At 44.3% G+C, this 14,715-nt stretch overlaps 1 protein-coding gene across 21 annotated transcripts in view; it reads right to left on the bottom strand.

The window, feature by feature from the left end:
- The window catches only part of ptprfa (protein tyrosine phosphatase receptor type Fa), a 399,275-nt gene that overhangs the window by 57,326 nt on the left and 327,234 nt on the right, over nucleotides 1-14,715 (bottom strand). For all 21 annotated transcript variants that reach the window (XM_036978457.1, XM_036978456.1, XM_036978463.1 and 18 more), the window contains 6 exons: nucleotides 10,510-10,951; nucleotides 10,192-10,331; nucleotides 8,850-8,947; nucleotides 6,335-6,591; nucleotides 4,298-4,379; nucleotides 2,329-2,538 (listed from right to left, as the gene is read on the bottom strand). In XM_036978457.1, coding sequence (XP_036834352.1) covers nucleotides 2,329-2,538; nucleotides 4,298-4,379; nucleotides 6,335-6,591; nucleotides 8,850-8,947; nucleotides 10,192-10,331; nucleotides 10,510-10,951 — 1,229 coding nt within the window. The remainder of the gene's footprint in view (nucleotides 1-2,328; nucleotides 2,539-4,297; nucleotides 4,380-6,334; nucleotides 6,592-8,849; nucleotides 8,948-10,191; nucleotides 10,332-10,509; nucleotides 10,952-14,715) is intronic.

Below are 14,715 nucleotides of genomic sequence, written 5' to 3'. Positions count from 1 at the left end.
ACAGGCAACAAAAGCTGACTGTAATGCGGGGTGGCAGTTTTGTTATTTCCCACAACACATAAAACCATTAGCAGGCTTCTTCCTCTCTCTGGATCTGCAAGCACGAATACGCACACACGTGCACACACACACACCCTATCTGTGACAAACAGGACAGGAGCCAGGAGACTGCTTATTCCCCAGGCTACAACTTATCTATATCTCTCTCTGCCTCTCTCTCTCTCTGCCTCTTCCTCTCCCTCTGCCCGTATCCCTCTCCCTCTGCCCCTATTGCTCTCTCTCTGCCACTATCACTCTCTCTCTGCCCCTCTCTCTCTCTGCCCCGCTCTCTCTCTGCCCCGCTCTCTCTCTGCCTATCTCTCTCTCTGCCTATCTCTCTCTCTGCCTATCTCTCTCTCTGCCTCTCTATCTCTGCCTCTCTCTCTCTGACCCTATTGCTCTCTCTCTGCCCCTCTCTCTCTCTCTGCCTCTCCCTCTCCCCCTATCGCTCTCTCTCTGCCCCTATTGCTCTCTCTCTGCCCCTATCGCTCTCTCTCTGCCCCTCTCTCTCTCTGCCCTGCTCTCTCTCTGCCTATCTCTCTCTCTGCCTATCTCTCTCTCTCTATCTCTCTGCCTCTCTATCTCTGCCTCTCTCTCTCTCTGCCCCTATCGCTCTCTCTCTCTACCCCTATCTCTCTCTCTACCTCTATCTCTCTCTCTTTCATTGTGTCTGCCTCTCTGCCTCCCTCTGTGTCATTTAAGCATCTCTCCCTTTTTCATCCATAAATCTCCCCTCAACTGTTACTGCTGTTCTCTTGTCTCCCTGTACTGCATATTATTGCCCTGAGGCTTCCTCTACCACTCTCTCATCCTCCATTAGACTCCATCTCTTCTTTTTACCTCTTACTCTTTTCACCCCTCCATCACTCCCATACGATTCTCTCCTTTGTTGATGAAACAGACACCCTTTCTCGGCAGCGCCTCCCCTCCTTTCTTTCCCTCCTTCCATCTCTCCCTCTCTTTCCTGCTGTAAGTGATCACACTGTTTATATGGCCTGTTTCTTTTATCCAATTTCACACTTCCAGGCTATGTTTACCAGCTATTGGAGCCACATAAAGCTGCAGTGCCCTTTTCGCTCCTGTCCCCACCCCCCCATCTCTCCATCAACCCTGCGATAACTATAAAGCTGAGCTCACTTCCCTGTTTTCCAATGAATGTGATTAGCCTGCTATTTTCTCTGGCCAGGCTTGATTTAGATTCAACAATATGTCAATGTACTGGCGTCACAGATCTGTTATGTGTCTGTCTGTCACTCTGCTAAACAGAAACAACTCTGTTCTTTCTCAAAACAATACACAACACTACACAATGCTGTATCAAGGACCAATGTAGGAGTGGATGGGAGAAAGACTCCACTTTCTCCCCACAATGTGTTCCTTACCAAAATATAGAAGAAGGAACTGGGCTGGCACTGTCAAGGTCAACAGTTAGTGCTCCAATGTTTATAAAACAGATTTATGCTTTTAAAAAAGTATTCTTATCAACCATGACATCATTTCCAGAATACAGTAAGTTATACAGTAAATATGGGAAAGATGTTTTGCGGATGAGAAGCTGTCTGAAGTGAAGACCATGGACCCAGGGAGTGCATCTTCTGAGGTGAACAATTACTACTGGGGTAAACAATTACTACTGAGGTGAACAATTACTACTGGGGTTAACAATTACTACTGAGGTAAACAATTACTACTGGGGTGAACAATTACTACTGAGGTAAACAATTACTACTGAGGTGAACAATTACTACTGAGGTGAACAATTACTACTGAGGTAAACAATTACTACTGAGGTGAACAATTACCACTGAGATAAACAATTACTACTGAGGTAAACAACTACCACCGAGGTGATTCAGTGAAATCTGACTGTGACACGGGGTCATCGTTTTTCTGTTATACGTGCACACGTAACCATGACACACTACACAACGTGTGTTATATGGTTCTGCTGCATCGTGCAGCTTGGGGCGTGGCGGACCCAGCGTGAGCGTTGGCCCATCTGTTACATACTGTAGCTAGCTCACTGAGAGACGAGAGGAATATCACAATCCACAACTGACTGTGTTATCATCAAATACTCGCCAGGCTGAACTGTGTGTAGAATAGGCATGGCTGAGTCAACATATGACATAAATCACTACAGTAGTACTAACAGTACTAGTACGTTCAGTTTGATTCTACATGGGATGTACATGTATCTGGGGGACAGTGATAATGTATGGAAGTTGTGTTTGTGACAGGACTACAGTATATATACAGAATAGATGAGGAGTAGTGGTTGTTACTTACAGACTCGTGGTCTTTGAGGGCAGCCAGGACGAAACAGAGGTACTGCTGCTGTCCCGGTAGAGGCTTGTTGTAGAAGCCGTTGTACTTCTTCTCGTCTCCTAGAGTGAAGGTGTCTGGCAGATTGTCCATCTTGGCAGCGATGTAGGGTCTGAGGAACTCTTGGGTCTGTCTCCTCCTTCTCAGGCTCTGGTCAGAACTAGCCTCCAGGAGCTGACATGACGTCACAGAGATTACTTAGCTGCAGCCCAAATGGCATCCTATTTCATAAATAGTGCACTACCTTTGACTAGGGCCCACCCAGTATATTATGTAGGGAATAGGGTGCTAATTGGGATGCAGCCTTAGACTCAAAGACACACAATCTCGTACTGTTGTGCCCTTTAGCAAGGTTCTTAACCCCAAACTGGACAAATCGATAATAAAGTTGTGTTCTATTGTATATAAACAGTAAATACTCAGTTATAGAGTACACACACATACTTTTCTTTATGCTCATAAACTGTGTCCATAGGCTACAATTAATTGTGCTTCTAGGCTCACAGGTAAAATCTCATACTGCAAATAAAGCATAGAGTAGTTATGGTTTTATAACACCTTGGTCCTGCAGTCAGACAGACTGTAAAATAACTGCTCCTCTCTCACCTCTCTCTGACCTGCAGCTGTGGTGAGAGATCACAGCTTAATTACATAGCCTCTGGTGTGTGTGTGTGTGTGTCTGTGTGTGTGTGTGTGTGTGTGTGTGTGTGCGCGCACGCAAGTTTATTCCTTTGTGTGTGTGTTCCCATTTGTGTGTGTTCCCATCTGTGTCTGTGAGGGATAATACATGTACTACCTCCGATGGAGAACTGGGGTAGATGTGTGTGTCTGTAGATTGTCTGTAGATTGTCTGTAGATTGACTCTTCAGTGGGCATCTTACTACATCTATCTGCCTCTATCTATCGCTGTCTGTCTGTTTCTGTCTCAACTCTTTCCAGGGGCTACTGCACTGCAAGCACCTCATGGTCAAGCTAGCACAATAAACAGACAAACCGAATTACCATCGTCTCTTTGAAAACGCTGGGATATGATGCTTGAGACGTTCTACAATTCCAAAGTTCCTGGAAAGTCCATATTACATTGTGATGTAAACTGGCCATGTGACCTTATCCCTCTTCATCACTCTGTATTACAACGGGGAGAGGATGTACTTGGAGAGAATGTCTGAGGCATACAGATTCCTAGAAAGTCAACATGACATTTTTATGTATACCACCCCTATAACCTTGTTCACTGTTGCTCGATAAAACTTTAACCAACCCACTTCATTCGGAAAACACAATTTCTCTACCCTATAAAACTGCAGCAATGGCAATGATTTAGATGACAAAAAGAGAAAGTCTGACAATGAGAAAGCATATCTTGCTGTCTCAATATGCTTTGTTTGTATCCAGGTATATTCATTTAACGCGCTCTTATGTTTTTGGATGTTCAAGAGGCTGCCGTCTTTTTTCTGCAGACCACAGTAGATTGAGAGAAAGCTAACTCATGAGAAAACATAAGAAGATATTGAAGCCCAAAAGGTCCACATTAATAATGCAAAACTAAAAATGCCATAGCAGCTTTTTAGGAGTGTTTTAAGTGTCTCAAGAACCCAAGAACTTGAAATAATAAATGTAAAGTGTATTGTTTAAATGGAAATCACCATCTTGCACAGAGAAACCAGACGTTAAGCGCATAAAGGACGATTTAAATGTATACTGAAAGCTGAGAATACTGTAATCAGAGAGGAGCGGGGCAGAGACAGAAGATGCTACATATTTAATGGTGCTATGGAAGACGGTGCTGATTTTTTGGTTTGTGCCCAGAGGAAGTGCTGTTGATGCACACACACACACACACACACACACACACACACACACACACACACACACACACACACACACACACACACACACACACACACACACACACACACACACACACACTCACCTCATCCAGGTCCATATCTTCAGGGTTCTCCCACCTACGTAGTGTGGCTGGTGTGACAGGAACCACCACTATATAGTACCATCTGAAGAGGGAGAGACAGGCAGGGTGAGTAAGATCAAGAGTGAGTGAGTGAGTGAGTGAGTGAGAGTGTGTGTGTGTGTGTGTGTGTGTGTGTGTGTGTGTGTGTGTGTGTGTGTGTGTGTGTGTGTGTGTGTGTGTGTGTGTGTGTGTGTAAAACACAGTTTTTCAGATATATGTTTTGTCACCACATGCAGGCTCCACTAAGGCCTCAATCCATTCTCCACAGCCAGAAGTACTCAAACATAGAAATCTCTCTCTCTCTCTCTCCCTCTCTCCCTCCCTCCCTCCTATATATATATATACACACACTCCCATCCCCATGGCCAGATCATTAAAATACTGATTGTATTGTTAAATGAGTTGTCTTTGTTTATCACTCCTGCTGGCTCTGCTTATTAAGGCTTAGCTGTTCCTGTTTCTTTTGAGAAACAAGCACTTGAAACACAATTAAGTCCAAGTAATTTGCAAGTCTGTCTGAGTAGCAGGGGAATAAAAAGTACCTTGTGTGAAAATGCAGTTTTTGCATTGGGCCCCTGATCTCTTATTAGTTACCATTTGAAATAAACTCTTGAAGAAATGGCTTTCTGCTGTATTGGGAGAGTAGCAGAAAGCCACTGTAAACATGGCTATTCTTAATAGCACAGATTTTTCAGATAAAGGCTATTTTTGAAGGTTTTCACTGGTAATTATTGCAGGCTAATCTGGGACAAGGCCAGACTACAGCCCTAACAGTATTTTCTCTACTGCTCTACCACTGAGAAGAAATGTGAAACTGTGTAGCAGACAAGGATGGATATGAAGGCAAAGGAGTAGTTCTCCATCTAGACAGCCCCGGCGGACACAGCTTGTGTGTGTGTGTCTCCTCGTGCGCGTCTGAGGCTATTGATTTAGCATTAACATTAAAGGCCATGTTGTTTTCTGTGTGTCTGGTGGGGAAAGCCTTCTCCTAAAGTACAGCCAGCACAGCCTATCAAAACTCTGCTGTGCATCATCCACTCTCTGTCTAAATCCTCTCTCAGCTCCTTGCAAAGTGCAGGGTATTCCTTTTAACAGTATGACTCTGAGATATGGCCTGCAGACACAGAGATGAACGGATGACGTAGCACAACATCCACCAAGACAACGTACAATAGCAACAGCTCACAAAGCCGTGTCTATCCCCTGCAGTCTCAAGGAGATAGCTGGTATAGTGGTGGTGGAGGATTCATGTTGTTGTATGCAACGATAGTGAGTACAGCATGAGGGTGTATAATACTAGCAGTAGCACTAATAAATTATACTAATAGCTATAGGGATTGAGAAAGCCCCGTTGTATTCAGTGGACTGAAGACACACACACACGCACACGCACACGCACACGCACACACATACACACACACATGCACACGCACACGCACACACACACACACACACACACACCAGCATTGACCAGGAAGGAAGGTGGTGGTAGCCCTAGTTGTAGCAGAGACACTGATGATGATGGTGATAGACACAACAGACCTGACAGGGGAGGTGGTGGGGACTCTGGGTAGGGTGATGGTGTTAGACAAAACAGACCTGACAGGGGCGGTGGTGGGGACTCTGGGTAGGGTGATGGTGATAGACACAACAGACCTGACAGGGGCGGTGGTGGGGACTCTGGGTAGGGTGATGGTGTTAGACACAACAGACCTGACAGGGGCGGTGGTGGGGACTCTGGGTAGGGTGATGGTGATAGACACAACAGACCTGACAGGGGAGGTGGTGGGGACTCTGGGTAGGGTGATGGTGATAGACACAACAGACCTGATAGGGGCGGTGGTGGGGACTCTGGGTAGGGTGATGGTGATAGACACAACAGACCTGATAGGGGCGGTGGTGGGGACTCTGGGTAGGGTGATGGTGATAGACACAACAGACCTGACAGGGGCGGTGGTGGGGACTCTGGGTAGGGTGATGGTGATAGACACAACAGACCTGACAGGGGCGGTGGTGGGGACTCTGGGTAGGGTGATGGTGAGCTTGCCCCCCTCCTCTGGGTGGTGTTGGTATTGGATGGGTTTGGTCTTGAGCAGGTCCGGGGCGGTCCTGATGGAGACCTGCTGCTGTAGACCCCCAGCACTGTTCCCTCTAGACATCAACACAAAGCTGTAGTCTGTGTCTGGCTGCAGTCTCGTGATCAGCTTCCTCTTCAGGTTCCCCTGCACCTCCACACTCTGCTGGTTATACAGGATCTAGATAGACACAGAAAGAAGTGTTACACACACACACCAGTGGAGGCTGGTGGAAGGAGCTATAGGAGGACAGGCTCATTGTAATGGCTGGAATGGAATTAATGGAACGGTGTCAAACACATCAAACATATGGAAAACACATGTCTGACTCCATTCCAAATATTCCATTTCAGCCACTACAATGAGTCCATCCTCCCACCAGCCTCCACTGCCACCCATCCACCCAACTGCACACATTCTCTCACTCACTCACTCACTCACTCACTCACTCACTCACTCACTCTCACACACACTCACTCACTCACTCACTCACTCACTCACTCACTCACTCACTCACTCACTCTCTCTCTCTCTCGTATAAATTCTAACCAACAGGGGGTGCTCTGGTCAATGAGTTTCACACAGAACACCTCTTGGCCATCACAGAGGTCAGGCATACAATGAAGTCTCTATCATATTCACTGGCAATAGTCCTTTGTTGAATGGATGTGCAGTACAATTCTACTTTGTTGTGATTGTATTCCCCCCCTTTCCTTTCTACCTCAGGAGAGGTATGGGTTATTGGTAATGAGGTATGTTAGAGCCTGTCTGATGATTTCAAGTATGTCCATATCTTACGGCACCTATTTTCCATATCTTACAGCATCTTATGTCCATATCCTATAGCACCTTATGTCCATATCCTATAGCACCTTATGTCCATATCCTATAGCACCTTATGTCCATATCCTATAGCACCTTATGTCCATATTCTATAGCACCTTATGTCCATATCCTATAGCACCTTATGTCCATATCCTATAGCACCTTATGTCCATATCCTATAGCACCTTATGTCCATATCCTACAGCACCTTATGTCCATATCCTATAGCACCTTATGTCCATATCCTATAGCACCTTATGTCCATATCCTATAGCATCTTATGTCCATATCCTATAGCACCTTATTCCCATATCCTATAGCACCTTATGTCCATATCCTATAGCACCTTATGTCCATATCCTATAGCATCTTATGTCCATATCCTATAGCACCTTATGTCCATATCCTATAGCATCTTCTGTCCATATCCTATAGCACATTATGTCCATATCCTATAGCACCTTATGTCCATATCCTATAGCACCTTATGTCCATATCCTATAGCATCTTATGTCCATATCCTATAGCACCTTATGCCCATATCCTATAGCACCTTATGTCCATATCCTATAGCACCTTATGCCCATATCATATAGCACCTTATGCCCATATCCTATAGCACCTTATGTCCATATCCTATAGCACCTTATGTCCATATCCTATAGCACCTTATGTCCATATCCTATAGCACCTTATGTCCATATCTTACAGCACCTTATGTCCATATCTTACAGCACCTTATGTCCATATCCTATAGCACCTTATGTCCATATCCTATAGCACCTTATGTCCATATCCTATAGCATCTTATGTCCATATCCTATAGCATCTTATGTCCATATCCTATAGCACCTTATGTCCATATCCTATAGCACCTTATGTCCATATCTTACAGCACCTTATGTCCATATCTTACAGCACCTTATGTCCATATCCTATAGCACCTTATGTCCATATCCTATAGCACCTTATGTCCATATCTTACAGCACCTTATGTCCATATCCTATAGCACCTTATGTCCATATCCTATAGCACCTTATGTCCATATCCTATAGCATCTTATGTCCATATCCTATAGCATCTTATGTCCATATCCTATAGCACCTTATGTCCATATCCTATAGCACCTTATGTCCATATCTTACAGCACCTTATGTCCATATCTTACAGCACCTTATGTCCATATCCTATAGCACCTTATGTCCATATCCTATAGCACCTTATGTCCATATCTTACAGCACCTTATGTCCATATCCTATAGCACCTTATGTCCATATCCTATAGCACCTTATGTCCATATCCTATAGCACCTTATGTCCATATCTTACAGCACCTTATGTCCATATCCTATAGCACCTTATGTCCATATCCTATAGCACCTTATGTCCATATCCTATAGCACCTTATGTCCATATCCTATAGCACCTTATGTCCATATCCTATAGCACCTTATGTCCATATCCTATAGCACCTTATGTCCATATCCTATAGCATCTTATGTCCATGGAACAGTAATTTTGCCACTGCTCCCTCAACAATCAGCACAAATGAAAGTCTATCTGACGTTAGAAAATGACTCCTGTCAGGTTGTAGATGTTCTTCCTGACTTACCTTGAAAGGCACTTGAGACTTGTAGGTTTCTGGCACTTCCCAAGTCAGCAGGACAGAGGTCTTCATCACAGTTTTCACACCAAAGTTTTTGGTGAACTCTGGGGGAGTTGGAGGAGGGAGAAAGGGGGAGAGTGGACACACAGAGGATGAATTATAAAAGAGCAACGTCATCTGTACTTCCTATATAATGACAGCTAGGGGAACCCTAGAGCATCCTGGAAGATCAGCGCTACATTAATAGTAGTAGACACTAGTAGCAGACAGGGTTTAAGATAGATAGCTGACTAACAGCTTATGAAACATCTCTATTTAAAAAAAGTCAAAGTTTTCTGACCTGTACTTTTTAATGGTCATATTAAGGGATGTTATTGCATTTACACTTTAACACCAAGGCTACTCCCATGAGCTTTACTCTACATTCAACTTTACTATAGACACACACACGAGCACACGCACGAGCACACGCACAAGCACAAGCACACAAACAGACATACACACACACACACAGTAGTACGAAGGTGCTAACTGGCACTGTGAAGCTTGACTATAAATAGCTAGCAGCAGGGGGATAAACATGTATTGATGTACCCTAATAACATGCAAGGAGTGTTCCCTGGTACTGCTGTACTGGTACTGCTGTACTGATACTGCTGTACTGGTCTGCTTTACCATAGGAGGCTGCTGAGGGGAGGACGACTCATAATAATGTCCGGAATGGGGCGAATGGCTTTGATACCATTCTACTCCAGCCATTACCATGAGCCCGTCCCCACCAATTAAGCTGCCACCAACCTCTGTGCTGTACTGGTTACGCTGGACTCGTTCTGCCAATCTAGTCCAGTTGCCACCAGCTTCCACACACACACAGCTACGCATATGTTCCTCTCACATAACATCTGACCTGTCTGTGCCAGAGAGACTGGATGTGTGTGTGTGTGTGTGTGTGTGTGTGTGTGTGTGTGTGTGTGTGTGTGTGTGTGTGTGCGTGTGTGTGTGTGTGTGTGTGTGTGCGTGTGCGTGTGTGTGTGTGAGTGTGTGTGTGCGTGCGTGCATGAGTGAGTGAGTGAGTGAGTGAGTGAGTGAGTGAGTGAGTGAGTGAGTGAGTGAGTTTGCATGGATCTGTACATCTGGGTCTGGTGTGTCTGCACCTGTGTAAGACTATTTATTGAGATCAGCAGAGCTCACGAGGCATGGAGGTAGACACGATCATGCCCTATCTGGATGTGTGTGCGCGTGTGTGTCGGTTCCCCCGACCTTTGGGCTTACATGCAATGATCCCTGGTGCATAATGTGTGTACTCAAGTAATGGGGGGTGCAACAGAGCATGTGTGTGAGTTCTCACCAGGCATGGAGGTAGACATGGTCCTACTCTGAATACTAGGACTGTTGGGTCCGGCTCCCTTGCTGGTGAAAGCCCTGACCCTGATGTCATAGGTGGTATCAGGCTGCAGCCCCATGATGGTCATCTGAGTCTCTATCGTGCTGTTGAGATAGAAACAATAAGATCGGTTTTAGTGTTTTAATAAGAATAAGCATTTTATTGTGTTTGTGTCGTCAGAACTCCTTTACAGAACATAAAATACAACAAAAAACCTCTAGACTTTATAAAGGGCAGGGGACTGTACCGGGGACTGGAACAAGTGAATAATCTTAATAATACCTATTGGTGTGGTTCTGTTGGCTGTTGATATCTCTGTACACCACCACGTACTGGACGATCCTCCCGTTCCTCTCAGCCAGCGCCGGAGGCTCCCAGGCCAGCTTGGTAGTAGTCGTGGTCAGGCCTACGACACTCAGGTTCTGGGGGTAACTGCTGGGCACATCGTCCGGCGTCGTAATCTCCTTCACATACTCCTCGCCGGTGCCCGCCCGGTTCTTGGCGCAGAGCTTGAAGACGTACGTGGCGCCCTTGTGCAGGCCGGTGACAGTGAAGTGGTCGTCTGTCTTCTTGAAGTCCTTTACAGTGAACGACTCCTCCTCCATACGTTTGTACTGAAGCTGGTAGCCAACATGCTCTCCCACCATCTCCTTCGGTGGTTGCCACTGGATGAGGGCTGTGTTACCAATGGTGGTACTGATCATCATAGTGGGCCTGCCTGGGACTAACGGGCAGAGAGAGGAATTAGGATCATTAGCATAATGACATAGAATACACTTAATAATGACATAGACCATACTTGATAATGACATAGAACACACTTAATAATGACATATAACACGCATAATAATTGCAAACAACACACATAATAATGACACAGAACACACTTAACAATGACACAGGACACACTTAATAATGACCCAGGACACACTAAACAATGACACAGGACACACTTAACAATGACACAGAACACACTTATAATTACACAGAACACACTAAATAATGACACAGAACACACTAAATAATGACACAGGACACACTAAATAATGACACATAACACACTTAATAATGACATAGAACACACTTAATAATGACACTAACACTTAATAATGACAAAGGACACACTTATTAATGACACAGAACACTTAAATGATTACTACCACTACAGTATTATTCAGTACTACCATAAGTTACCACTGTAAAATGTAAATATACTGGACAATTACTGCTGTTACTCTAACCATTAAGACCATGGGGGACCAGTAAACTATAAGGGCCTGCTAATTTCTGTGTCCGAAATGGCCCCCTATTCCCTATATCCCCCTTTTGTAGGATTGCGGACCAATTTCACAACAACAACAAACCAAAAAAACTTAGTCCGGGTCTCAACTTACTTTTGAGAGTTAGAATAATAGAATACACAAGGTGCAATTTTGAAATGTGGTTGTGCATCAGCAGTCACTCAATTAGCCCATGTCAGCATTTTTTTCCATATTGGTAAATGAGTCTAGTGGCCAGCTATCTAACCTTGTAGTAAGCATGGTTGAATTACCACCCGGGGTGGGCCCATTGATCATCAGTTATCATATTAAAAACTGCAAACATTTACCAACCCCTATGGCAAATTGTGTAGGTGTAGAATTTCATGAAATTAGTTGTAAAACTGCATATTTTTCTCTCTGCCCGATGGCAAAATTAGTAGAACTGCATGAAATGAGTTCTAAAATTGCAAAATCGTATTTCTGCCCCATGGTAACATGCGTAGTATTGCAGCAAACTTGCTTTAAAACGGCAACATTTTCTCTATGCCCCATGGCAAAATGTGCAGAATTGCAGGAAATTAACTTTAAAACTAAAAATATATATATTATTTTATGTGGGTACGCAGACCCAAAGCTACTGCAGCCCCACATGATGAGTTCCGTTTTCTTGTGTCCCCATCCCTGCCCTACTGTATATAGTGCACAACTTTTACCCAGAGTATTATTGGTCAACAGTAGTGAACTACATGAGGAATAGGGTGCAATTTGGGAGGCACCCATAGTGTGTAGTCATGGAGGCAGCCATAGTGTGTAGTCATGGAGGCAGCCATAGTGTGTAGTCATGGAGGCAGCCATAGTGTGTAGTCATGGAGGCAGCCATAGTGTGTAGTCATGGAGACAGCCATAGTGTGTTGTCATGGAGGCAGCCATATTGTGTAGTCATGGAGGCAGCCATAGTGTGTAGTCATGGAGGCAGCCATAGTGTGTAGTCATGGAGGCAGCCATAGTGTGTAGCCATGGAGGCAGCCATAGTGTGTAGCCATGGAGGCAGCCATAGTGTGTAGTCATGGAGGCAGCCGTAGTGTGTAGTCATGGAGGCAGCCATAGTGTGTAGTCATGGAGGCAGCCGTAGTGTGTAGTCATGGAGGCAGCCATAGTGTGTAGTCATGGAGGCAGCTATAGTGTGTAGCCATGGAGGCAGCCATAGTGTGTAGTCATGGAGGCAGCCATAGTGTGTAGTCATGGAAGCAGCCGTAGTGTGTAGTCATGGAGGCAGCCATAGTGTGTAGTCATGGAGGCAGCCATGGTGTGTAGTCATGGAGGCAGCCATAGTGTGTAGTCATGGAGGCAGCCGTAGTGTGTAGTCATGGGGTTTTTCACAATTCCTGACATTTAATCCTAGTAAAAATTCCCTGTTTTAGGTCAGTGAGTATCACCACTTTATTTTAAGAATGTGAAATGTCAGAATAATATAATTATTTATTTCAGCTTTTATTTCTTTCATCACATTCCTAGTGGGTCAGAAGTTTACATAAGCTCAATTAGTATTTGATATCATTGCCTTTAAATTGTTTAACTTGGGTCAAACGTTTTGGGTAGACTTCCAGAAGCTTCCCACAATAAGTTGGGTGAATTTTGGCCCACTCCTCCTGACAGCTGGTGTAACTGAGTCAGTTTTGTAGGTCTCCTTGCTCACACACGCTTTTTCAGTTCTGCCCACACATGTTCTATAGGATTGAGGTCAGGGACACTCCAATACCTTGACTTTGTTGTCCTTAAGCCATTTTGCCACAACTTTGGAAGTATGCCTGGGGTCATTGTCCGTTTGGAAGACCCATTTGCGACCAAGCTTTAACTTCCTGACCGATGTCTTGAGATGTTGCTTCAATATATTCACATAATTTTTCTTTCCTCATGATGCCCTCTATTTTGTGAAGTGCACCAGACCCTCCTGCAGCCATGCACCCCCACAACATGATGCTGCCACCCCCGTGCTTCACGGTTGGGATGGTGTTCTTCAGCTTGCAAGCCTCCCCCTGTTTCCTCTAAACATAACAATGCTCATTATGGCCAAACAGTTCTATTTTTGTCATCAGACCAGAGGACATTTCTCCAAAAACTACGATCTTTTTCCCCATGTGCAGTTGCAAATCGTAGTCTGGCTTTTTTTATGGCGGTTTTGGAGCAGTAGCTTCTTCCTTGCTGAGGGGCCTTCCAGATTATGTAAATATAGGACTCGTTTTACATTTTTAACTGTTTCCTCCAACATCTTCACAAGGTCCTTTGCTGTTGTTCTGGGATTGATTTGCACTTTTCGCACCAAAGTACGTTCATCTCTAGGAGACAGAACGCGTCTCCTTCCTGAGTGGTATGATGGCTGCGTGGTCTCATGGTGTTTATACTTGTGTACTATTGTTTGTACAGTTGAACATGGTACCTTCAGGCGTTTGGAAATTGCTCCCAGGGATGAACCAGACTTGTGGAGCGCTACAATTTTGTTTCTGAGGTCTTGGCTGATTTCTTTTGATTTTCCCATGATGTCAAGCAAAGAGGCACTGCGTTTGAAGGTAGGCCTTGAAATACATCCACAGGTACACCTCCAATTGACTCAAATGATGTCAATTAGCCTATCAGAAGCTTCTAAAGCCATGACATCATTTTCTGGAATTTTCCAAGCTGTTTAAAGGCACAGTCAACTTAGTGTATGTAAACTTCTGACCCACTGGAATTGTGACACAGTGAATTATAAGTTAAATAATTTGTCTGTAAACAATTGTTGGAAAAATTACTTGTGTCATGCACAAAGTAGATGTCCTAACCGACTTGCCAAAACTATAGTTTGTTAACAAGAAATTTGTGGAGTGGTTGAAAAATGAGTTTTAATGACTCCAACCTAAGGATATGCAATATTACGACTTCAAAAGTATATATATATATATATATATACAGTATGTACATATAACTAGGATGTGACTAGGCAACAGTATAGATAATAAACAGTAGCAGCAGCATATGTGATGAGTCAAAAAAGTTTGTTCGAAAAGGGTCAATGCAGACAGTTAAATAGCTAACCAAATATCTACCCGGACTATCTATTTAGCAGGCTTGGGGGTAAGAGCTGTTCAGGGTCCTGTTGGTTCCAGACTGCATCGGTACTGCTTGCTGTGCAGTAAGATAGAAAACCATCTATGACTTGGTTGGCTGGAGACTTCGAAAATGTTTAGGG

This window comes from Oncorhynchus mykiss, chromosome 5, assembly GCF_013265735.2.
Source record: "Oncorhynchus mykiss isolate Arlee chromosome 5, USDA_OmykA_1.1, whole genome shotgun sequence".
Classification (NCBI taxonomy): Eukaryota; Metazoa; Chordata; class Actinopteri; order Salmoniformes; family Salmonidae; genus Oncorhynchus; species Oncorhynchus mykiss.
This window is presented reverse-complemented; position numbering and strand designations above follow the sequence as displayed.